General features: G+C 41.9%; 1 protein-coding gene across 3 annotated transcripts in view; it reads left to right on the top strand.

The window, feature by feature from the left end:
- GADL1 (glutamate decarboxylase like 1) overlaps positions 1-27441 on the top strand; it is a 311010-nt gene that overhangs the window by 95987 nt on the left and 187582 nt on the right. For all 3 annotated transcript variants that reach the window (XM_075587018.1, XM_075587016.1, XM_075587017.1), the window contains exons 4-5: positions 26178-26268; positions 26805-26911. In XM_075587018.1, coding sequence (XP_075443133.1) covers positions 26178-26268; positions 26805-26911 — 198 coding nt within the window. The remainder of the gene's footprint in view (positions 1-26177; positions 26269-26804; positions 26912-27441) is intronic.

The raw sequence follows: 27441 nt of genomic DNA, 5'->3' as shown, positions 1-27441 counted from the left end.
CAGTATAATGCTTCTGTTAGCTGTCCAATTAGCACATTGTTCTCATTCCTTTCAGATTTGTCTGATTATGGGCATAAGTAACATTTACAAACTGGATTAAAATTGTGTTAATAGAGGTAGGATAGGCCTTAAATGTGTTATATGAGGCCCTGCCTCAAGGAGCTTACAATCTATAGGCAGGGTAAGTAGACATTGGGTACAGGGGATAAGAGGGTTGGTGATTATCAGAAGCAATAGAGCAGCTGTAACATTACCAAACATCAGAAAACTGCAGCAAACGACGACACCTTTTGGCCTTTGCAGTGACTCAGGTGTGATGTCCCAGAGATTCTTTTGGGGCATTTAAAAACAGCAGCACACAGTACCTTGGTCAAACATGTAGGGGGGAGAAGCTGATGGACTCCAGGGGTCTTTTAAGTGACTTTTGTCCTCAGGCTGTTAACCCCTTCCACTCTGGCTTGGTGGACAGGATTAGTGAATTCATATTGGGTAGCCTCCCTGGGAGAGGCTCCCCGAGGGAGACGCCTTTGGGGAAACTCAGGTGTTATGTCCCAGAAATTCTTTGTGGGGGAAAAAAATCAGAAAGAATTTCAGAGGATACATTGTAATTATTTAGACTTTGATAATTGCATACACAACCAAGCAAGGAAAATTTCAATCTGGACAGATTTCACATCACTCAAGGTATTTAAATCCCTTCAATAATGTGCTTTATGGCTTAGCAACACTCAAAGACATTTTACCCTTAATCGTTTTGCTGCTAATAGAAGGAAAAAAAATCAAATTATTGACTTCAGATGATTTACAAATTTTTTAGATTTTTTTTATTGGCGTAGATAAGAATTAGGATTAATTGATAGTTCATCTGGACCTAAAACAGTTGCACAAAGGATGATCACAGGAGAGAAAGTCTCTGTATGTTGCAATCAGTTATGATGTGGAGTAAATGGTACTAATTTAAAAATTAACTTTTAATACACATGTAGCCAGGTTTCTTGAGTTCCCCTTTTTACCTCCGCGCTGAGTGGGGACCCTAGCCGGGTGTTGAGAAGCTGCGGGGGTGGTCCTGTCACAGGGGGTTCCCGGAGGTGTTGCTGCAGGGCGCCGCCATCTTGTGCGAGGTTCGCGCATGCGCGGATGAGCGGCGGCGGCAATAATAGGTTGCGCATGCACGGTGTAAAGAGCGCGAAGCCCGACCAATCAGGAGGAGGCTCTCGGCTGGGACTACGATTCACATGAGCCTCAGCAGCGGTCACATGATGCCAGGGAGCCAATAGGGCTTAAGTGTGCGGGTAGTTGGAAGCCGACTGTGAAGCACGCTAGTCAGTGGGTGCTTGGATAGCAAGGGCAGTGGAGGAGTGTGTGAAGGGGTCAGTGACCCACTGCATTAGGCCAGTATTCCCTCTAGGCCCCAGTGCAGGCCCTGAGTCACCACTAGTTTGTGGCTGCTGCAGGGAACAGCCCTTAGATAGGGACCTTGTCTGGTTAGTGATTAGTACCAGTCAGGGACACAGTACTGCACTGAGGATTCTGTTACTTGTAGTCTGGGACCAGGCTACGCTGCGGAGTCAAGGCATGTTGGAGACATACCCTACAGTGGGAACTCATCATGAGAGACTACGCTGGATCGGCGGATCCTTTTTGAAGAGTCAGCAGCCCGGGTGCTGGAGCGCCCGGCAGATATTGCCATAAGTGCACCAACATACCGGTACCTTATAGGCGCTGAGCCCACCTAGGGGGGTGGGTTCCTTGGGGACACTCAGGGGTTAAGTGACGAAGAGACTGGTCTGTTAAGTTGGATATGGTGTGGGAAATACACGGTGGTGGGACAACGACTGTACGGGGAAGTGAGGCCTGGGCCACTGGTGTCAAAAGGTTATCTATGTTTATATGTATAACATATACAGTAAAGGTTAGCATTATATCTGTGAGCTATTATTATTGTTCAGGGGAATCTCACACTTTGGGGATCCTGGGCAAGTGGAGGCGCTGCCAGTTATTATATTGTTGCCCCAGTCTCCCAGTGGCGGATGCTCAGATCTCTGTGAGCCAGCAGGTAAAGCCAGCACCAGTAGACCCATCTATGTCAGAGGGAAAGAGGGCTACACATACGTTAAAATAATGTCAGATAATAGAACATGAACTAAATAGTGAATGAATATCTACAGTGAAGCACACACAAAATAAAAACTGTGTGCCTGAACCAAGAGGATGGGTAAACCTATGTAGTAACTTAGTATCACAAAATGATATGAACTCAAAGGAGAGGTAGACTAGAAGGTTCCATTAAAAGAGCCCTCTAACTTTGTTAACCCCCTAAGTACGGGGTAAAGATGACACATATATATCAGACTAGTGCTAGAAGCTAGGCTGTATACTGTAACTGTGAGAACCTGTGCTATACTGATAATGGTCAGGAAATTAAAATTAACATTAATATACACAAATATGGGGAGACCCCTGGCTAAATAGCTCTGATAGTGTATATAACGGTAATGTATTAAGCAGTATTGTGAGAACTGCTATATGTAAAAATGAGCCTAAGATAGAGAATAGTGATGAAGTAAAGTATACTTTACATGAAGCTGGGAAGCTGCATATCTATAATTAGAAGCAAAGGATAACACAAACAGCCGCCCGTTGGTGGGTATAAGATATGATGTTCAACCTATCCTACCGATCTTATAAACTGTGCAGTAAATAGGACTGGCAGTAACAATTAAAACTCGATCCTGGCTAGTAGAACTGACCCGTGTATCAGGCAAAGTGTTAGCTAGATTTAACACAATAGCGCTACTACGTCTTCATATTGTGAGAGATAGTTAATAATGTGTCAGAGTAGACCGCCAATAAATTGTTGGTCTAATTGCCAAACGGAGCGGTTGCTTTTCAGTATCAGACCGTAGGTTCAGGCACTCCGACGCATTGACGTCAGAACGGCGACCTGACGCGCATTTCGCGTAATATGATGCTTAATCTGAGGTAACCGGAGCCACACCAATGGAGTGCCTTAAGTACCCTCCCTGTAATTAGGGAAACACCTGTAAACACAAAGCATTAACCATTTAGTGTACAGATACAAAGGAAAGTCACAATAATGAAGCTTGCAGTAGTGTTGAATCATAGAGGTTATTATTAGTATCTTATACTGCCATACTTCAGGAAAATGCCACCATAAGTGAACATACTAATAACTAAATATAATGGTAATTAGTTTAGTAAGCATTAAATCACACTGTGACCAAATTCATTGGAAATAATTTTTAATTGGAATGCAGGTCAAGGTAAGTCCTGTTCTAAAATGTTGGTACCTAAAAGTTAATAATATTAGTGATAACTATTATAATATCCATATAGTAATATTTAACACATGAACATAGTTTATACAGTATATACATACAGTACATGTGTATTGTAGCAAACACAATACTGGTACTGCGTAATGCAGTCATTCCTTTGACAAAGCAACTGTGACAGCAGATGAAAAAATGAATGAAAATAAGACACATATCTAAAGGTCCCAAGTGAGGAGGATGCTAATAAGTAAATAATTAATGCTTATATAGGAGCCAATAATTTAATTGTTAACAAGAAGAGGGAAACCCCAAATAGACGCATATGGTGGAAAGATAAATACTGTCCATAGCTTCAAGAGCTAGAATGGGGCATAGATGGTGAGAAAGTTAGGAAAGTGTATGTTAGATTAGCACTTAAAAATGTGGCCTCAGTTGTCTAGGGACCCTTTAATCTATAATGGAGAAACTTGGATACCCTCATTGAGACTTTTAGGGGCCAAGGTGCCCAGTTGGTAAATCCACCTAGTTTCTTATTTTATTATTTCTCTATCCAAGTCACCCCTTCTAATAGTCGAAACTACTCGGTCTATTGCTATAAATTTAAAAACTCTGGCATCACCATTGTGATAGGTGTTGACATGGCGAGCGACTTGCATTTCTAGTTTATTTCTAATCGCTTCCAACACTCTTCTGCACAACTGGCGCATGGTTTTGCCTACAGTTTGTATCTTTTCTTGCAAACACACTGGGCCATGTATATAATTCCTGTCGATTTGCAGTTAAAAAATGACGAATGTCACATTCCTTAGTCTCATCCCAGTTTAAGAATTTTATTTTTGTAACATGGATGAGCAGGCTCTACAGGTAGAGCATTTAAATGATCCTTTTACCTGGGATTTACTCAATCAGGTACTGGTGGATTCTACAGTTAGGTGACTGTGTACCAGTCTATCATTAAGATTTTTGCTCTCCTGTTTACCATAATTTGGCGGTCTTTTAGTACCTCTTTGACAATTTCATCATTAAGCAAAATGTTCCAATGTTTGTTTAGTATGGATTGAATTAGATGCCATTGATTATTGTAGGTGCCTACAAAACAAATAATTTTCTGCTCTGATGCATGCACAGGTTTGTGTCTCAATAGATGTTCACGTGAGTTAAACTTAGCTCTTCTGTAGGCTTGTCTAAGAACTTTTCTAATGTAACCTCTTTATATAAAATGTTCTGTGAGTTCTATAGCCTGTTTCTCAAACTCGTCACTGGTAGAGCAATTTTTGCGCATTTTCAGAAATTGACCTACAGTATTGGTATACACCTGATTTGGTGAGATGGATAATGACTGTTTGTCTTTAACAGGCTATTAGTGGATGCTCCTTTTCTGAAGATGGTAGTTTGTAGAAGGCATGAGGAGTCACATTCTATCTTTAAATCAAGGAAGCTCAAGGTGTTGTTACTTACTTCAGAAGTTAATTTCAGATTAAAATTGTTGGAGTTAAGTTTGGCGAGAAATTCATCGAAAATGGGCAAATATCATGACATGGACATTATATTCCCTGAGCTAATGCCTTATTCTGTACTCTATGAAACACACAATGCTTATCGCTCTCCTAATTATTCGAATTAAAATATTCTTCTCTCCTGGTGCATAGGGTAAGGTTAGCATGGACACAAAAATCCAAGTGGGGTAGAGACCCTCAATTGGACAAGAAACCCAAAGTTGCACTCTATGAGAATAAAACACTTAGTGGGAGTGAACAATATATCCCAGGCTAATAGCCAAAGTGCTATACGATGCAAAACAAAACAAAAAAGAATTTATTAAGTACTTGAGGGAACAATATCAGGGAGTGTGGGTATGAATAAGGGTGTGTTTAAAAATACGGTAGATGGTGACCAGAATAGAGAGTGTTCTCTCTCACTCATCAGGTATAGTTCACATATAGGGGAGGCCACTGCTAAAGCTTATAAGGCATATCCCTGCAGCGAATACCTGGTAGTGGGCAATGAGGTATAGTGAGCCAAAGTCCTGACAAGGTATATGGTAGAAAATTCTACCAGCAAGAGGGGATACTAAACATAAAATAACACTTAAAGTGTAAAGGAATGTATCCCTGGTTCATCTGAATCGCTTGAAAACATGTAGCATATGCAAAATAGTGTAACATGTATCAATGGGTAAGTGTATCTGAACACTAAAGTAAAACAGAGAATTGGTATTTCAACAAATATATACATGTATACCCATAATCCCCTGAATAAAGTTGTCTCCCATGCATCAGACTGCATACAAAAGCAATTTCAAACTGTGTATATATACATCATGTCAGGCTATGGCATAAGGCAAGAAAAAAGGGTAAGTAGAGATCAATTTCAGATACTACCCGATCAGCCGAGTTGGTGCTGGTTTACACGATACACCAGAGCTCCTTGCATTGCTGGTCACTGCTACCGACGTCAGAAGAGTGACGGCATTAAAACCGACGGGCCATTTCGCGTAGGAAGATACGCTTCGTCAGGGCAGGAGTGGTAGAAAGACCACTTCACTGAATCCTTATATACCCATTTTCTTAATGAGAAGCAGGCAAGTCCCTGATAATTAACTCCTTGTGAGCTCCCTATTAAGGGAGTCTCTAATCAAGACAATCCTCACTTGGAGGTAACAGTTCAATTTAGTTTTTTGCTGCACTAATTAGAGAATTGCAGATAGCTGACAATTCAAGCAAAATAGAGACGTGGAAAAAACATTTAACAACACACCCCAAGATAACACTATCATTAGTATATATAGTATAAATGCTAGGTGACCTCAGTATAGGGATATGATGTCACACTTTAGAGTTATCAGTAGTATTGCAAACCATACTAAGATGAAGGCTAAACATGCCTAAGTGTGTTAATCCTATGTCATGGTGTATGTTTGTTTGGCGGAATCAGAAATAAAAGAACACAAATAATTACCATACTAAAAAGTTTGAAATATATGGAGTACCAGGGTATCGAACAGGAGGTAGGGGACCATGGTTACATTGTTCGGTGGCTGGACCCTATGATTTACATGGGATCTAAATCATAGGTCTATCATCAAGAGTATTTATCATCTACGAGGGGTTGCTCTCATCAATGAGTCACACGATTACCACCGTTGTCTTATCACTCCCCTACCTCCTGTTCGATACCCTGGTACTCCATATATTTCAAACTTTTTAGTATGGTAATTATTTGTGTTCTTTTATTTCTGATTCCGCCAAACAAACATAAACCATGACATAGGATTAACACACTTAGGCATGTTTAGCCTTCATCTTAGTATGGTTTGCAATACTACTGATAACTCTAAAGTGTGACATCATATCCCTATACTGAGGTAATCTAGCATTTATACTATATATACTAATGATAGTGTTATCTTGGGGTGTGCTGTTAAATGCTTTTTCCACATATTGCCTGATGAAGCACAACACTGTGTGAAACGAGTTGCGAAAGCCCTACGGTGCAGCTAGAAGTCAGCCCACAGGTGTACCTACCCCCAGCTGTCCCATCAACAACCAGAGACCCTTCGGCACGCCGGAGTGAGTTTCTCTGGGAAACCGGCATTTGAAGTGGGCTACTATTCACGGGTCCTGCGAGAAGCTGCAACCCGGAAGTAAGAACTATATGGTGCTGAGCCAGGCAGCCCCAGCACGTGGGTCTACCTTGTAAGCCTCTGCACCATCTCTTTATGCCCAGGACACCACCAGGACTGTTTCCTCTGCACCTTAATACTGGATGTACTTACCCTTATATGTAAGTTTTTATTGTTACTACTACTAACATGTTTTAATTAAATCTTGACCCTCGGTGCGCTTTTGTGTTTTATTCCCTTTTTCCACATATCTATTTTGCTTGAATTGTCAGCTATCTGCAATTCTCTAATTAGTGCAGCAAAACACTAAATTGCACTGTTACCCCCTAGTGAGGATTGTGTTGATTAGAGACTCCCTTAATAGGGAGCTCACAAGGAGTTAATTATCAGGGACTTGCCTGCTTCTCATTAAGAAAATGGGTACTGTATATAAGGATTCAGTGAAGTGGTCTTTCTACCACTCCTGCCATGACGAAGCGTATCTTCCTACGCGAAACGGCCCGTCGGTTTTAATGCCGTCACTCTTCTGACGTCGGTAGCAGTGACCAGCAATGCAAGGAGCTCTGGTGTATCGTGTAAACCAGCACCAACTCGGCTGATCGGGTAGTATCTGAAATTGATCTCTACTTACCCTTTTTTCTTGCCTTATGCCATAGCCTGACATGATGTGTATATACACAGTTTGAAATTACTTTTGTATGCAGTCTGATGCATGGGAGACAACTTTATTCAGGGGATTATGGGTATACATGTATATATATGTTGAAATACCAATCCTCTGTTTTACTTTAGTGTTCAGATACACTTACCCATTGATACATGTTACACCATTTTGCATATGCTACATGTTTTCAAGCGATTCAGATGAACCAGGGATACATTCCTTTACACTTTAAGTGTTATTTTGTGTTTAGTATCCCCTCTTGCTGGTAGAATTTTCTACCATATACCTTGTCAGGACTTTGGCTCACTATACCTCATTGCCCACTACCAGGTATTCGCTGCATTATAAGCTTTAGCAGTGGCCTCCCCTATATGTGAACTATACTTGATGAGTGAGAGAGAACACTCTCTATTCTGGTCACTATCTACCGTATTTTTAAGCACACCCTTATTCATACCCCACACTCCCTGATATTGTTCCCTCCTGTACTTAATAAATTCTTTTTTGTTTTGCGTCGTATAGCACTTTGGCTATTAGCCTGGGATATATTGTTCACTCCCACTAAGTGTTTTATTCTCATAGAGTGCAACTTTGGGTTTCTTGTCCAATTGAGGGTCTCTACCCCACTTGGATTTTTGTGTCCATGCTTATTCTGTAATGTAAGAAACAATAATGGCTCTGCATTAACTCATTGGCATAGGGTTAACGTCTCGTTATTTCAGGCAAATGCTGCGTTATGAAATAAATTAAGGAATTTCACAAATTAGCGTTGCTCATATAGATTCTAAAATAGAGGTTTTGGAGAAGAGACGAGAGAAAGAAGGAGAGAGAACAAAAGCCCTACTTCTGACACTGGGTGGGAGTAAAGCCAGGTTTAGATAGATATAACTTAATGTAGCAAGCCGCAATGGATGACGTAGCATCTTCCTATTAGCTGATGTGACGGGATGACGCGCCACCATTGTCTTTGCAGGCAACATTTACCAGTAAATATCTCAGGAACTAAGGGATCTCCGAAGCTGAAAATATCAGGTTTTAGCTCTGGGAGCGCCCTGCATCCCATCTTAGTAAAAAAAAAAAAAGGAGGGGTTAAAACAAAATGAACAGGGGAAACTATTGCTTTAAATAACGTAATGTTTTTTTTTTCTCGGGGTTAACCTTAACAGAGCTTAGTGAACTGGGGTTGAGTATATTTTTAGCCTTGTTAAGATTAACGAGCGTTAAACATAACGCTACTGTTGTAACAGGAGTAAATCCTAGTTAATATCGTGTTATTTGGCTCTAGTGAAAACTGCATTGTGATTGATAGGTGTTATCTTAGGTTAACGTCACATTAATTAGGCTAACAGAGTCTAGTGAATCTGGACCTTTATGTCCAAGCCAGTATTGTAAAATGTTATAATTTTTTAACAGAGATCTGCTGTAATCATATTTCATTTATATTGTTGTGTGTGTATCATTGCACAATACAGTGATCTTTATTTTAATATAGCTAATGTAAATTTTAGTTTAATTAATTTTACTTCATACAAGTGTAGCCCCTGTAAGAAATAGTGGACTACATATCTTTCTCCTACTGGAGTAAGTCCTGTTAAGGGCAGGCTCCAGTAGTTATCATGGGTTTTCCCCCTTCAAGCCCTGACCTGAGTGATAGAGGTAGGCTCCTGACTCTGTGGCAGGCCTGAGACAGAGGGGAGGTCCTGCTGACATCATAAGGGGGCAGGGCTGTACTCTATTTAGTAGGCTGTTCCTGTGAGTGACAGTTTGTCTGTCCTGGGAGCTGAGAGAGAGAGGAGGACAGCTGTTATGTCCTGTGAGAGGAGGAGTGTGGTGAGGAGTTCTACCCTAGGAGTATGATCCAGGAGACAGGAGGAGACCCTCAGCCAGACTGAGTAGAGCGGATAGCACTATATTGTGTGGACCAATGCCCATCACCCTGCTGAGGGGGTGAGGGGAGATAGATCTGACCTCATCCATAGGGCCTACTTTGGGTGGAGGCAGGGGTATTGCAGCCCCAATGAGGCCATCCTGCAGGGGTACATTCCTGGAGGAAAGGAGAGGAACAAGCCTGTACACCTGTGGAGTGCATTGTGCATATGAACTGCTGTGTACTGCTGCTGTTGTGTGCTGCCACTGCTAAGCTGTAAGGATAATAAAGAGCTGCTGCTATTTTATAACAGAGACTGTGTGTGTGTGAGAGCTGGATCATTCACCCTGGGACCAGGGTTTTCTCTGTAAGGGTCCTATCCCATATCCCTGGGACTTATGGAGATGGAGGCACTGCACCGGTGCTAAAGAAGATGAAGGCAAATACCCCAGAAGCCTGGTCCTGTTATCCCCCACTCCAACGCGGGAGACTCAGGCCCTCCTGTTCCAAGCAGGTATGCACCACCATATACACGTAGCCAGCCCTCACTACACTTTAGAGGCACAATCTGTGTCTGGGGGGGGGGGGGGGGAGAACATGGGCTACACAAGCAATTAGCTAGAAATGTTATGCTACCTCAGACTTAGATGTTTAACACAATATTATGGAAAAATTGGCAGACAGAAAGAAACAACATTTTAATACATCTTATTAGAATGCATCCTAACAACTTCATGTAGCATTATGTGTCCTAACAGCTCCATGTGGCATAATGTCTCCTAACACAACTCCATGTGGCATAATGTGTCCTAATAGCTCCATGTGGCAAATGTCTCCTAACACAGCTCCATGTGATATAATGTGTCCTAACACAGCTCCATTTGATATAATGTCCCCTAACAGCTCCATGTGACATAATGTCTCCTAAAAGCTCCATGTGGTATAATGTCTCCTAACAGCTCATGTGACATAATGTCTCCTAACAGCTCCATGTGACATAAAGTGTCCTAACAGCTCTATATGAAATAATGTCTCCTAACAGCTCAATGTGACATGTCTCCTACTGTAACACAGTTCATGTGACATAATGTCTGCTAATACAGCTTGATATGACATAATGTCTCCTAACTGCTCCATGTGATATAATGTGTCCTAACATAGCTCCATGTGACATAATGTCTACTAACACCTCCATGTGGCATAATGTCCCTAACAGCTCCATGTGACATAATGTCTCCTAACATAGCTCCATGTGCCATAATGTGTCCTGACAGCTCCATGTGGCAGAATGTCTCCTAACAGCTCCATGTGACATCATGTCTCCTAACAGCTCCATGTGACATACTATGTCCTAATATCTCCATGTTGCATAATTGCTCTTAACAGCTCTATGTGGCATAATGTCTCATAACAGCTCCATGCAGCATAATGTCTCCTAACACAGCTCCATGTGACTTAATGTCTCCTAAAAGCTCCATATGACATAATGTCTCCTAACAGCTCCATGTGACCTATTGTAACACATCTCATTTGACATAATGCCTGCTAATACAGCTCCATGTAACATAATGTCTTCTAACACAGCTCCATGTGACATAATGTCTCATAGCAGTTCCATGTGACATACTATCTCCTAACAGCTCCATGTGGCATAATGTCTCCAATAGCTCCATGTGGCATAATGTGTCCTAACAGCTCCATGTGGCATAATGTGTCCTAACAGCTCCATGTGGCATAATGTCTCCTAACAGCTCCGTGTGACATAATGTGTCCTAACGGCTCCGGGCAGCACTGGCCAAATTCCAAGATGATGCACACAAATTGAAATAGTCACAATATCTTTTGGCTCCAAGGGATTTAGCCACTTCATGCCACAATCTCTTTAATAAACAGATGACATGTATATATAATGAAATACACTTATATACTAATTTAAATCAACAATACTTAATCAATACATAATACAGATATAGCCCATAGGGAATGCTGTCAGAAGTCCATCGTAAAGCAGCTGTGGTTACTTCTACTCCAGAACCGGGGAAAATAAGATGGGCTGCACCTGTATATTGAGTAACTTTAATTAAGAAAGTTCTCTTCTCTTATTTAAAGAATGTAAAAAAAGTAGATAATGTAAAAATAAAATAACTTGCCTAAAGCTTACTGCATAAAGCATGGTGGTTCCATTACAGCTGCTGTACTGAGATCATCATTCTGAAAGAACACTAAGTTGAGTCCATTATAATGAAACTATAATACATTACCTTTGTTTGATGAAATGAAAGGTGATGGCATGACAAAATACACTTACACGACCATAGATCAGGGTTAGAACTTAATGATTATGCTACTTGCATTTGCTCAAATTTGTAAGCCTTTACAAAGTGTCTTTTATACGAAACAGGATGAATACTTGTAGGTAATGATGCTTAGGTACCAGGCAGAGTTAACTTATTTTATAGTCTTATTTTACCAGGAATTGTACTATACTAGTCATAAGAAAGGGCATACAATGTTAACATTCACTGTTCTTGTTTAGCTGAATATAATTCTAAATCGTAGGAAAATAATCCTTGAAACATTATTTGCCAATGAAGGTCTTCAAAAAGGTACAATAAAGTATTTAATCCTGTGACATGTACTTTAAAGACAAACTAGGGCTTTGGCGATTTGTTTAAAAGCAAATAGGGAACATTCAGCAAAATCTGTCATAGATTTAGAGATTTGTTTGCAGTGATTACATTATGCACTCCGACTTTCCTGGTACAATGTATAACTATCCCAGACTGACATATTTAATTAGTCTCTGTCATTTAAATGCTTAGACAGCCATTTAACATACAAAATAAATGTTATAAAGTGAGTTATGATGGTTTTTTTGTGCGTTTTGCATTCTTTAGAAGAATATTAGAGAACATCAGTACCCCAAGCTTGTTGTATTAATAATGATGCTCGAATGCTTTTTATCCGCCTATCATTAAACTAAATGATCCGCTAAATAAAAGCTCTTCTCGGAATGTAACTATGTTCTTCTAATACTTAAAAATAGACCGGTAGAAGATAAACATTAGTATGAGATATTATTAAAGGAACGTGTTACCAGAAAATTGTAGTGGCTTAAGTGTAGAAAAATGATAATAAATGCATTTCTTGGATATGTATTACTTAATGTATTACGTGACTTTGGCTAGGATTCCTCAAGCTGTGATGCAGGCTATTGAACTGCCGTTCAACTCAATGACAGGTAAGACCAGATCAGGGTGCAATGCCCTACTTTACAGCTTGATGAATCTGCACCATTGGTGTTTATTGGAACATGTCTCACTTTTCCTCAGTTACAAAATGTTAGTAGATGACAAATGGCCTCATAATAGCCATGTATGAGGCTGTTTAGGGTATCTATCTAGTAAGCAACGGAAAGGCTTTGTACTTGATGCTTGTCCCTAGTTGTACTGTGCTCCAGGGGCATGTGTTGCCTACCTTGTAGCAGAAACAATTAGTGGCACCGATATCCTCCAAGTACAGTATGGCATTTAGGGAATTAGAGTATTTATAATACACATCTATGTGCCATGTTTGTTAACGCTGTCCTAATGTATGTTAACAGTTACATTTGAAAGTGGTTGTCCAGTTTTTATACCGTATACTGTATATAGCTGTCTGTCACATACTTCCTTTTTCTGCTTGTTCTTCTGACATGAATGGGGCATATTCATGGTATACTCAATTATAGTAATGTCAGAGTTATTAAAATATATGTTAAACAATGGTATGATGCTATGGCTCAATGATGGGTAAGTAATGTAACACTTTGGATTATAATGTTCATAATCATTTGAAAAATGAATGTTTTTAGTTGTCTATGTTTTAAGAAAATAACATCAATCAGCAAGACAATATCATTAAGTTTAACATTTAAGCTATTACTGGTACAAGCTTAATTTGGTATACAGTAGGGGAATCTTCACTTTTAAACCAGGTAGAAAATACTTACCTCTCATATGTATATATAGTGCTAAACAACATTATACAGATACAAATGGTCAGTGGTATAGCAAGGTTACAATCACCTGGAAGACAATTGACAATTTACAAATCGTTAAGTATTATATGGTCAGATTTCTCAATTTAAGGCATTTTTTACCACTCTTTAGTAACTTACCATGTTCTGTAGAAACCAATATCCACTAAGCCGCTAAGGTAATGAAGGGTGTCATGGGGGACCAGTACTTTTAACACCTTTATACCTTCCGGGATCAATTCACTAGGCAGGACAACATTATTGAACGAATTGGGTTTATTCGAGAAACCCTGCAGACATTCAAAACTTGCACAAAATACAGTAAATATATACCAACTGGCAGTCTGGGGTGAGTCACAAGCCTCAACTAGGTGCAGGGCACCTGCTTCAGGTAGGCTTACCCTGTCCACTCCGCATCCAGGAACACACAGTACTCTTTTCAGCAGAGCCACCGCGTTCTCCATTCTGGTTCAGCTCTGTCCAATTCTCAGAACATGGTCCGAGAACTTGGACGCGAGAACTTGCTCCCTGTGCTTCTCCTCCGCTTGAGCTTGAGCGGGCTGCTCCTGCACTTCTATGCCGTGCCCACACCAGTCACTTCACTGGAGGAGACCTGGAACCATGAAAAACTTTACTGGGAACTTGGCCGCAAATGCCGAGCGTTTTGCAATTCAGAGCAAAACACTTCCGAAAAGCCTGACATCGCTTCACTGGACCAAGCCTCAGGTTGCTATCGTTCTCTGATCGGTCAGTCCCTTTATATAGCTAACTACATTACCGGGGCTCTCTGCATAGTAATTGATATCTATCTATACACATTGAAAACTTGTAATCTAAAACTTGGTCTCCAAAACTTGAACTCTACAGTACAACTTGGTTTTAAAACAGGCTCCTGCACCGTGTTTTAAAACCCAATTGTAGAACTTGCTGGCAGGGCAAAGATATCACATAGAGTTGCATTAACACTCCAAAAGCACAGCGTCTTTATCTACAGACACATACCCACAAATCATGCACTCTTTGCGGGTATAATAACAGTACTCCCTGTATAACCGGTCAGCAACCCCTTACACAGTTTTTAACCCTGTTTGCCCCCAACATCCACCCTTAAACTCCTGTTCCCAAAGTCCCGGTCCTGCAGCTATTTCCTATGAGGGACCCTAACCACACAGGACATCCCTAGCTTATAAATCCACAGGGGACTGTTTAAAAGAACATGGTTAGAGGGGAACACATTAATACACATTACTGTTCCCAAGAGCTGACACACATAGCCCATTAAACATGTTTTTAAGGGGCAGCAAGCCCGGCTTCACCTTTATTATGAAGGCCAGCTTCACCTTTATTATGAAGGCTGGCTACCCCTACCGTGACAAAGGGGTTAAACTGAAGTACCCAGTTTGTTGGGAGTAGAGGGGGTAGTTGCCACGGGGTGCGTGGTTAGGCCTCCCAGGAGGGAGGCGTAAGGGGTTAATCCCTTAATTACCGTAGCGGTTGCCACCGCTATGGTAATTAAGGGGTTAACCCCTACTGCTACCCACCTGGGGTGCATAACCACCCACCCGAGTCAACTACCCCAACAATCCCTTCCCCCCCCACACATAGAATGGAAAATGCCCTAGTAGCCTAATATGGCTACTGGCGCTTTTGCCCATACAGAAATACTATAAAATTAAATATATTAAGAAATGTTTTACTTACCCTTGCCTGGATTATGTCTGTCTAACTCCTCCTCTATATCCTCACCTTCATTGAAAAAAGAAAGGGCCGATGCTCAACCACTAAAACACAAGTGACCCCTTCATTACCTTAGTGGTTACTCCCGTTAAGGTAATTAAAGAGTTATTGGTGTTTTAATGGGGTGGGAGATTGATGTACTGTACTTGCCCCAGGGTTGGTGGTTAGGCCTCCCAGGAGGGGGTTGCAGGAGGGGTTTAACGTCTTTATTACCTTAGCGGTAGTACAACCCATAAACAAACTCCCCTCCCCCATTCTCCTCACCACGACCACACACATTAATGGGCTAAAGCCCTATTAGCCATATATGCTGTGCACTGTACTCTCTATTTTTGCATATCTACATTCACCATCAGCAGCATGCCTTACTAGGGACACAGGACAGGGGCATTTATATATTTGTGAGTATATTAAGATTGCTTTCATGTGTTGTTATAGCAGTTCTGGGACTATCCCAATGAGGTTTTGAGGAGTGGGCTTAGTCCCATTACTCTTTTCCTTCAGTGTGTTGCTGTCCCTTTTCAGAACTTCATTACACTATAGATTTATATTCTCTCATGTACCACTAGCCTTGTGTCCGTTGCCCTGATTTATGTACTATTCTGTTTATATATTATCTTGAGGATCCAGCGCTTGAGTGCTTATACCACTAAACTTTGTATCTATTAGCCATATATGGCTGATAGCACTTTTGCCCATTCAAAAACAATCAATAGCCAGCAACCCTATAATAATTAAAAGATACTTACCCCTGCCAGGATGAAGGCCGTCCTCATCTTCATTGACACCAGCATTAAAATAAAAAAACTGGCCAGTTTCCCCTAAATTACCTTAGCGGTTACTAACCACTGAGGTAATTAATGGGTTAACCACTCCCGATAATCACCTAGGATGCCTAACCACCCTCCTCGGAGTAACTTGATAAAGGGAGGGAAGCCATCCAATCAGGTAACATATGCTTCCTTCCCTTTAAGGTGATGTCACACCACTCCAAAAAAGGGAAGGCATCACTTGGTACATCCACCAATCGGATTGGTGGATGTACCATGTGATTCCATCAAGTTTGGTAGAGAAGTCATTCCCTGCCAAACTTGATGCTTGTTCACGTGGTACATCGATCAATCTCATTGGTGGATGTACCATGGGTCTGTCAAATGTGATGTCACAGGCCTTATATTAGATTGTCACATCAAATTTGACAGCAAGAAGATGACATGGCAACATCTCCTACTAGACCTGTTCAACAGGAGAAAGAAGACAATGATGTAGATAAAAAGAAAAGAAGATCTACTCACCGGTGACTCCTTTTCTAGCAACTGAGGATCGTGGACTTTTGCGTATCATTCTGTTCTTCAAGCTGAGGATCATAGCTTCGTGGGTCAAGAGTTTTTGGTGCCGCAGATGATGAGGAGGATGAAAGCCTTCATCACCGTATGGGTAAGATACACATTGATTGTATTTTATTTCATTGTTATTTTTTTGTTAGGGTACCCATTGATTGACAATCTTGATATCTGTAGCCATAGATAACCATAGAGGTAATCAATGGATTAAATGGCTAGTGTGTGTTTTGATTGTACTGTATTTGATTGATTGTAATGAGGGGGTGGGTGAAGGGGGTCGTTGCCCCGGGGTGGGTAAGGCTTCAATGGTGGGTAGCGGGAAAGGCTAACTCCTTAATTACTTTAAGTTACAGAGAAAAAATGTTTAGCTCTGAAACGGGAGCACGTACATTGCACAAATAAAAATGTGTCAGTTTATTCTTCCTTTGCCTTATTTTTTTCTGTTTGAGATAGATTCATTAAGCTCTATTAGCTTATATAACATGACGTTAACCTAAGTTAACGTCGCTTAATCAGAACGCAGTATTTACTAAATCAAATTTCACGACATTAATCAGAATTTACTACAGTAAAAAGCATGTGTCTTTTATAGCAGCCTTTATGCTAAATGAGATTCAAATTAGCTAATCACAGCTAAGCACACTTAAATTATATTCATCCCAAACTCGGTAAGCTTAATTATTGTTAATGCCAGGAAATAATTATACATTCCTTGAGTTATACCTACTGAAACTCTGGCATTACTTCCAGCACGTTCCGTAACACAGGCTTTTGAGGGAGGCATGGAGTGGGAGAGGGAGAGACAACTGTAGTAGATAGCCCATTTAGTTATATACAGTACCTCCAAATACATTAACATATACTTCTGTGAACACATCTGTGATACCTGCAAAATATGGTAATTTAAATCATTTTAATACATATTTCATATTTCGTTTGCATATTACCCAGATACCTTATATTTCTTACACTGCATCTCTCTCCTCTCCAGCAAAGGACCTATTTCAGTGTCTGGCTGGGAGTAACGCCAATACATAATAACATCATGTTATTTGAGGATACCACAGCATTATCCTGAAATAATGTGATGTTATCCCTATACTAAAGAGGTCAACTACAGCCGTTTTATTTTGCATATAATGTGTGAATAACGTGTCGACATAGGGAACATAGCATAATTTTCCTGCCTTAGGAACTTTCTTTGTTTTGCCCCGATTTAATTGAGCAACGGATTCAAGACATTTGCATGCCTTAATTGCATTTATAGGTCTGAATTGACATTAAAACTTGAGACGAAAAAAAATATTAGACCTAAAAAAGATTAAACTAATAATTATATAAACATTCAATACAGTTGCGCAAATTTTTTAAATAGGTAAGTGCCATTATATTTTTTTAGCAATTCAAATTTTTTAAAATGGGATAATTTTTTAATTGCAATTTTTAACAAAACATGAGTCAATTTTGCAAAGCCATTACTAAACTTCAAACATATAGTACTGTAAATGTTTGAGTAAAAAAATTGCACACATCTTTTGCGACTATGCAAATTTGCTAAAATATTTGTGTAAACATTGGATCTGTAATAACTCCAATCTCTAATCAACAGTACTTTTTTTTCAACAATCAACAATGTCTGTAATTGAATAGTCTCAATAGCAATTTACCTTTTGGCACGTTGCAAAGGGGAATTTGTTAACACCAGCAAGCAATGTTTCCAAGAAAATATATAACGGCGTGATGAATTGGCAAATATCAACATACATTCCTTTGATTGCATGCCATAGACTTCCTGTTTAGCTAATAAAGAACATTGGCAGCATTTTGCATGGTCAGATGATGTAGATGAAAGCTAAGCTAATTGAGAGGGAGAGAGTTAAAGTGACAAGGTTAATAGGAAACATGGCAAAATGTATTTATATTTGAATGAATTCAATCATCACCTTTAAAAATCTATTACAAAAAGTATGATGGGAATACCTTTGCACTTTGCCAAGACTGCACTACATAATTTTACTTATCTATTTGTCTGTTCTGCAATACAAAATGTACAAAACAAAAACTTTACTGTTATGTACAAGGATAAAATAATATAATAATAATACAATATAATTGTAACGTTTTGTGACTTTTTTTGATCTACCACAAAACAACATTGCAGTACAGTACATTACAGTATCTGTGGAAGAAAGTATAATAAAGCCAATTGCTTCATTCCCCAAAAATAGGAGACTACAGGCAAGTACAGTAGTAATATAACCTTCTATAACAGTGGTTCCCAAACTTTTTCGGTTCAAGGCTCCCCAAATCAATCAGAATTTTTTCAAGGCGATCAGAATTTTTCCGCGGCGCCCAAAGTAAAAACAAAGGTGTATATACATACCTAACAGTTGCAGTGCGCAGTTGGTGTCTCTCTCAGACACTAACACACTCTCAATCTCTCTCTCTCTGACCTAACTCTCTCTCTCTGACCTCACTCTCTCTCTCTCGGACCTCACTCTCTCTCTCTCTCTCTCTCTCTCTCAGACCTCACTCTCTCTCAGAGCTCACTCTCTTTCTCTCTCTCTCTCTCAGACCTCACTCTCTCTCTCTCTCTCTCTCTCTCTCTCTCTCTCTCTCTCAGACCTCACTCTCTCTCTCTCAGACCTCACTCTCTCTCAGACCTCACTCTCTCTTTCTCTTAGACCTCTCTCTTTCTCTCTCTCAGACCTCACTCTCTCTCTCTCTCTCTCTCTCTCAGAAATCTCTCTCTGTCTCTCAGACCTCTCTCTCTCTCCCTTTCTCTCTCTCTCTCTCTCTCTCTCTCTCTCAGACCTCGTTCTCTCTCTCTCTCTCTCTCTCTCTCTCAGACCTCGTTCTCTCTCTCTCAGACCTCTCTCTCTCTCTCTCTCTCTCTCTCAGACCTCACTCTCTCTCTCAGACCTCACTCTCTCTCTCTCAGACCTCACTCTCTCTCTCAGACCTCTCTCTCTCTCAGACCTCACTCTTTCTCTCAGACCTCTCTCTCTCAGACCTCTCTCTCTCTCTCAGACCTCTCTCTCTCTCAGACCTCTCTCTCTCTCAGACCTCTCTCTCTCTCAGACCTCTCTCTCAGACCTCTCTCTCTCTCAGACCTCTCTCTCAGACCTCTCTCTCTCAGACCTCTCTCTCTCAGACCTCTATCTCTCTCTCTCTCTCAGACCTCTCTCTCTCAGACCTCTCTCTCTCTCGCTCTCTCTCTCTCAGACCTCTCTCACTATCTCTCTCTCAGACCTCTCTCTTTCTCTCTCTCAGACCTCTCTCTCTCTCAGACCTCACTCTCTCACTCAGATCTCACTCTCGGACCTCAGTCTCTCTCTCAGACCTCACTCTCTCTCTCAGACCTCACTCTCTCTCTCTCAGACCTCTCTTTCTCTCTCTCTCTCTCAGACCTCTCTCTCTCTCAGACCTCTCTCTCTCAGACCCCTCTCCCTCTCTCTCTCTCTCTCTCTCTCTCTCTCTCAGACCTCTCTGTCTCTCTCAGAACTCTCTCTCTCAGACCTCTCTCTCTCTCTCTGTCAGACCTCTCTCTCTCTCTCTCTCTCTCTCTCTCTCTCTCTCTCTCTCTCTCTCTCTCTCTCTCTCTCTCTCTCTCTCTCTCTCTCTCAGACCTCTCTCACTCTCTCTGACCTCACTCTCTCTCTGTCAGACACAGACAGATGGACACTCTCTCTCACAGACAGACGGACACTCTCTCTCACACACACCCACCCCCCCTGCAGCCTGTTTTTCACACCCACCCCCCCTGCAGCCCGTTTTTCACGCCCACCCACCCCCCCCTGCAGCCCGTTTTTCACTCCCACCCCCTGCTGCCCATTTTTCACAGCCACCCACCCCCTGCAGCCCGTTTTTCACAAAGACCCACCGATGCCCTGCAGTCCGTTTTTCACACCCACCCCCTGCAGCCCGTTTTTCACAACCTGCAGCCCGTTTTTCACAACCTGCAGCCCGTTTTTCACAATCACCCACAAAACCCCCTGCAGCCCGTTTTTAACACACACCCACCCACCCCCTGAAGCCCGTTTTTCACAATGCAGACTGTTTTTCACACCTGCAGCCCGTTTTTCACACCCACCCAACCACCCCCTGCAGCCTGTTTTTCACAACCAACCAACCCACCCCCTGCAGCCCATTTTTCACACACACCCACCCACCCCCTGCAGCCCGTTTTTCACACCCACACACCCCCTGCAGCCCGTTTTTCACACACACCCACCCACCCTCTGCAGCCCGTTTTTCACACACACCTGTGCACCCACCCCCTGCAGCCCGGTTTTTACACATACCCACCCACCCCCTGCAGCCCGTTTTTCACACACACCCACACACACCCCCTGCAGCCCGTTTTCACACACCCCCACACACACCCCCTGCAGCCCGTTTTTCACACACACCCACACACACCCCCTGCAGCCGGTTTTTCACACACACCCACACACACCCTGCAGCCCGTTTTTCACACACACCCACACACACCAACTGCAGCCCGTTTTTCACACCCACCCACACACACTCCCTGCAGCCCGTTTTTCACACACACACACACACACACACACACACACACACACACACACACACACACACACACACACACACACACACACACACACACACACACACACACACACACACACACACCCTACAGCCCGTTTTTCACACCCACACCCACCCCCTGCAGCCCATTTTTCACACCCACCCACCCACCCCCTGCAGCCCGTTTTTCACACCCACACACCCCCTGCAGCCCGTTTTTCACACACACCCACACACACCCCCTGCAGCCCATTTTTCACACACACCCACACACACCCCCTGCAGCCCGTTTTTCACACACACCCACACACACACACCCTGCAGCCCATTTTTCACACCCACCCACACACACCAACTGCAGCCCGTTTTTCACACACACCCACACACACTCCCTGCAGCCCGTTTTTCTCACACACACACACACACACCCTGCAGCCCATTTTTCACACACACACCCCCTGCAGCCCGTTTTTCTCTCACACACACACACACACACACACACACACACACACACACACACACACACACACACACACACACACACACACACACACACACACACACACACACACACACTTGGTGATGCCTCTGTCTGGTGGCTCTGTAGTTGCAATGCCGGGCAGGCTGCAGCCCCATTGGATGGGAGCGGTCACGTGACCGCTCCTCTGCTTTCCCGAGCGGCAAATTTCAAACCTGCCGCTCTCGGGGAAGTCTCTCCTCCTCCGCACGCATCAGCGCGCATGCGGATGGTCAGGGGCTGCCAGGGAGACCCGGCGCCGGATTCAGAAGTTTTTTTTTTTTTTTTAAATTAACTAGCAGCCCTTGTTTCCCGCTGCTGGCGGCCCTGATGGCGGCGCCCCTCTAGCCAAGCCGCGGCGCACCATTTGGGAAACACTGTTCTCTAAGATTAATAAAGAGAAGAGCAAGAAAAAAAATCTAATCTTTATCTGCTGCCTCCTATCCTATTTTATCTTGCTGGCTTTATCCTAGTGTGCATGCAATTTATGTAATGCTAACTCAAATGCTTATCATGTAAGTTCAAAAGAGCAGTTCCCCATATTGTGTTTTTTTGGCCTCCTAATAAAAGCATGCCTGGCGGCCTATTTATATGGCAAAAGCCATCCATGGCTGGCCAGCGAGGGATTCTCAACTTGATTGACGCTCTTGATTTTCAGTTGCTTAAAGAGTATTAATCTGTGAATACTTATTTTAAATCATCTTTTTTTCTTCTTGACGTCTTATGTCTTCATCTTCAGCCACCGGATTTTGCCTCTCCCTTCACTTCCAGTGTTCTGCAAGGATTCTGGCTTTTAATAAGAACTACAGCCATCCCAGAACACGTGTTAAAGTATCACGTGTGTAACAGTGTTTCCCCCACCCAATCGCAGATAGGGGCCATTAAAGGATGTATGGTGCATATACCTGTTGGCCACAAGACGGCTGAATCAACCAATGATGGTAGTGGGGACACAGAAGAGGCTTCAGGGGTTCATACGCCACATATCTCCTTAGCAGTTCAGCGCCTCCATCTGCCGTGGACTCCAGGAACTGAAGGTGATCTCCCACGGTAGAACTTATTACCTCTCCCCCAGTACGGTCATGCACCAGGCAGGAGGTATATTGCAAAACAAAAACTGATTTATTACTACACTCTGCAGTAACAGTTACTCAGCAGTCTTCTGCCGGAAACAGTCTGTCAGGTCATCTATCACTGAAGATGGTCCCTAGACCGTCACTACGGGCCAAGGGCACCCACAGTCCTCCTACACTACCGACACACTTAATCACACTGCGGCCAGATCCGCAAGCCGGGAGATTTCCCGGCTTGCTAGTGGCCGCCCCTCGGCGTGCCGCGCGTCATAGACGCGCGGTCACGCGTCTTCGGGAGCGTGCGCCCCCTGCACGCGCGTCCAGGGGCTCCCCGAGGGAGCCCTGGTGTCCCGCGATCGCGGGACAGCGGCAGGGGGTTCCGGGGGACCCGGCGGACCCGGCAGTGGTAGGGAGAGCGCCCCGATCGGAGGGCGCTCTTCCGCTGCTTCGGCGCGCGCCCGTCACTCTCGGGCGCGCGCCAGGCTACTGCTGCGGCCAAGAACGGGCAAATGCTCGAATAAACTTGGCCGCAGCAGTAGCTCTTCCCCACCTCCCTAGCAGAGGCAGAGGTATTGGTCCACACTCACTCTCCCCCGGAGGGAAAAGCACATGGGAAGGCCCCAATCTCAGGCTCCCAGTTGTGTGGAAAAGATACAAAAAAACAGCGCACAATGCTCATAGTGTAAAATTTAAAATATACTATTAATAAACAATTAAGGTGAGTATTCTGCGTACATCATTTAATAGTTATAACAGCATGTCAGGGATATGTTACCCATGGAGGGACGTCTAAGGTAGGGTGTCAGCAGATGCTTCCCAAGCTCTTTCACTCCAAGGATGTCACATCGGTAGGTAGATATTCATATATCAGTCCTTTTTAGGCAGGTCTGTTTCAGTGCAGGTGTATCAGTCTCAAGGTGAAATTCCTTATTAACGGCACGGAGTTCAAACAAGGGAGAAGTGTGATAGCGCTATGCACTCTACAAACACGTCCCGCTGCTTCTCCGTCTGCCTCCCGGTGACGTCACTCGACCGCGACGACAGAAGCCGCAAGCTCTATCTCTCATCGGTCACCGTTGGAGCAGGCAGTATGATGCCGCTGTGGAGCTAATCGGATCACTCAATCTTTAGCACTATTCCAACGCATTTCGAAACTAAGCAGTTTCTTCATCAGGGAATAATTAACCACTTATCATTGCGCCATTGAAATACCCACTGCCCGATTCCGATTGGCTGCGATTGAACGAGTCACTTCCAATCATAGGGGGGCAAGGAGGAGTCAAGGGCATATCACAGAAATACATTCATCAGTGTAAAAAGCCGATTTGACAACACATAACCTTTTATTAAAATATATGAATACAAAATGATTATAAAACATCAACTACTGTGCATATCATTGAAAGATGACTGATGAAAGGAACAGTACTATAGACGCTGGAACAGAAGAGAAACATAAGTTAAAAATACAGTACATTTATTGATCCAATTGCATCTAATGTCTAGTTCAAGCCAAAGCACAAAAAGGGCATGAAAGGGACCCTTGAATTTATCTATAAATATCATAAAATGGACATTTGACATTACACTTTTTGAGCACTGACATAGGAGCCCTAGTGCTCCAATTTTTTCTGTCACTACCATATTTCACAGATACCTCAGGCGTGTTCCTTTTAGTGCACAAGAATCTCAACGTATTGTATAACACATATCCAACACACCTTAATACATTACGGGGAGATACCTGTGCACAAACAGGTATCTCAGGTGTGTTCAATTTTGTGCACAGGTATCTCTTTTTTTTGGTTAAATTTTTTATTAGGCATTTGTACATTATACAATTATACAGACATATCTTAGCCTAATACAGGGTTTTTTGTTTTTTTTACATTGAAAGTCTCGGCATGCCTCCGATCCCTTTTAGTGGATCGAAAAAGGCAGGCGAGAGAGAGAGAAAAAGAAAAAGAGGGGGGGCTGAGAGAGCAGGAAGGGGGGAAGGGGGTGTAGTTCTCGACCTCCTCATCCGTCCGTCGGAGACCCGACTCGCATCCTTTCTTTCTAGTACCTGGGTTTGCCCCTTTTTATATATGGGGGTTTCTATTCTGTTGGTTGAGTCAGCCATGGTTCCCAAACTTTATAAAAGGACGTTGTTGTTCTTTTCAGAAAGGCTGAAAGTTTTTCCATTAGCATTACCTTGTGGATTCTTTTCTTTACTGTTTGCTTGGGAGGGGGGGTGATACCTTCTTCCATGAGGCGGCCACCGCACATCTTGCCGCTGTAAGAATGAAGGAGATTAATTTTCTTATTGGGCGGTCAATGTTCTCTATTGGCCTGGCCAATAAGTAGGTCAGCGAATCAATGGGTATTGTGAGGTCTGTGACCTCTTTTATTATAGATTGTATGGTTAACCAATATTTCTGTATTTCTGGGCATGACCACCAGATGTGGGCCATGTCTCCCTTTTGTCCGGAGCCTCTCCATAATAGATCGGAGGCCAGAGGGTAGATTTGTCTTATTCTGACTGGGGTAAGATACCAGTGAAACAGTATTTTATAGATGTTTCCCCTAATTGTGGTACATATGGAAGTTCCTGAGGCAGATTCCCATATACTTTCCCAGTCCTCTCTGTCTATAACCATATTCAATTCAGCTGCCCATTTGAGCATGTAGTCATGGGTGGGGGCGTCTGCCGCCTTCTCCATTTCTGCATATATTTGTGTTATGAGACCTTTTTGATGAGCTGTGTTCCTACACAGGTATCTCTTAATTTATAAACGTGTGTTTATAAGTCACTTACTGTGAAACGCTATGTACATTAATGGCGCAATATAAATAAAGACATTCAATATAAATACAATACTTGGTACTTTAGTATAATAGACTTCTATCTCTCAACATATTCTCGACTGAAAAATCAATCCTTATATTCTTGTTGGTTCAAAATTAGCTTATATCTGTTTCACTCAATATAATAATACATAATATTGAATATATATATATCATATTTATTTGCATGTATTGCATGCATGGTTGTCTATTACTGTTACTAAAGTGCACTAGATAGCTATTGGAACAAACAAAGGGACATATTTAAAGTACTAAGCAGTCTTCCGCTATAAGACACTACACAGGTAGAGATGTGTGAATGTTATCAAATTTGAGTCCGACATTTTTCACGTTTTATTCTTCAGTATCGTGTTTTTGCAAAATGTTTGTTAATGTTCATGTTGCTCATCATTTTGCCAGAATGTTGCCACTTTTCATTAGAATTTAGCACAGTTTGTAGTATATAAAGGACCCGTGACCTGTAATGCTTATCAAAACATTCTTTGTGATATTGCAGAATTCTGTGAGAGAAAAAGAAACGAACAAAATTGGCAAATTTTGCCCTGTTCACTGACTTTTGCCCCTCCATTTACAGCCCCTTGAAGTCAACAAGTACCACTGTTTATAGGTTACCTGCAGCTCATATTTATGTCTCCTTTGTAGGTCACCCAAGATTTTTCAATCAGTTGTATGCTGGCATGGATCATTACTCTTTAGCAGCACGTTTTATTACAGAAGCATTGAACCCAAGTGTGTAAGTTGCATTCTAGCAAATAAAATGTACATTTGGTACTTCACATTCGCTTTCATTTTAGCCAATATATGAATTAGAATTGCATGTTGACATTTTTAACTTGAAACGGGTAAATATTTGTGGAATATTATTACTCTGGTAAAAAAAAAAACACAAATAAATAAAAAAAAGCACTACAGTATGTTAGCATTTGTATTATAACCTTACAGTAGATTACTTGTTTGCATACTTGCACATACTGTAATTTTCATGATGACCTGGATAGTTTCTTTATGCTATTTATGGATTGTCCTTACATTTCCTTACATTTTGAGTATGTCTCGTTCAAGCTTCATAACATGACATTATTTTACCTGGTGAGATTACTGACAACATAATTACATCTTGTTTTCCCTCTTTAATATCCAGACTATAGATCGTGAATTAACATGTTTTAAATCTATTTAACCACAAATGTGTTATTGTTATGTTCATATAAATACACAATTAGCAAGTATCTCTTCCTACAGTATGTGTTTGTTGTTGCATTATTATAGCTACACCTATGAAGTATCGCCTGTATTTATACTGACAGAGGAAGCCGTTCTGATGAAAATGATTGAATTTCTAGGCTGGAACCAAGGTGATGGAATATTTAGTCCTGGTAAGTTTACTGTACATCACTATTTACTATTCACTATCAAACAAGGCAACACAGATTTTATCAAACTGATTCTTTTTTTATAAAAAAAAAAGCATGGGAAGGTGCCTGCCTAAGCTCCAGCTTCTCTCAAAATTACTTTTAGCATTCTGTTACATTCTCTGATAAAAAAATATTATAAATATGGTATTACTGGTACATGCCCTAAATAAATTACAGACACATGATTATCAAGTACAATTTGGCAGTTCTCAACATGTCTACAGAATGAAAATGTAAAGAATCATACAAAAGGACATGACTGCAGGCAAATAGTTAAAAAAGTGGATAATGAATGATTTTACTAAAACTAATTTCTATCTTATGTACACATATAGGGCCATATATTCTAAGCAGTCAAGTCAATGGACTGTGCAGTGTTTTCCAGTATGAGAGGTGTCTTTTGGCAAAAGGCTGCTTAGTAAATACTATATGGGCAAAAATAGTTTAAGATCTGTGAGATAAATATTATATCTTGTGTGAACCCAAATGGA

This window comes from Ascaphus truei, chromosome 2 (assembly GCF_040206685.1).
Source record: "Ascaphus truei isolate aAscTru1 chromosome 2, aAscTru1.hap1, whole genome shotgun sequence".
Taxonomy (NCBI): domain Eukaryota; kingdom Metazoa; phylum Chordata; class Amphibia; order Anura; family Ascaphidae; genus Ascaphus; species Ascaphus truei.
The sequence above is the reverse complement of the archived record's forward strand: the minus strand, read 5'-3'. Positions and strand labels throughout refer to the sequence as shown.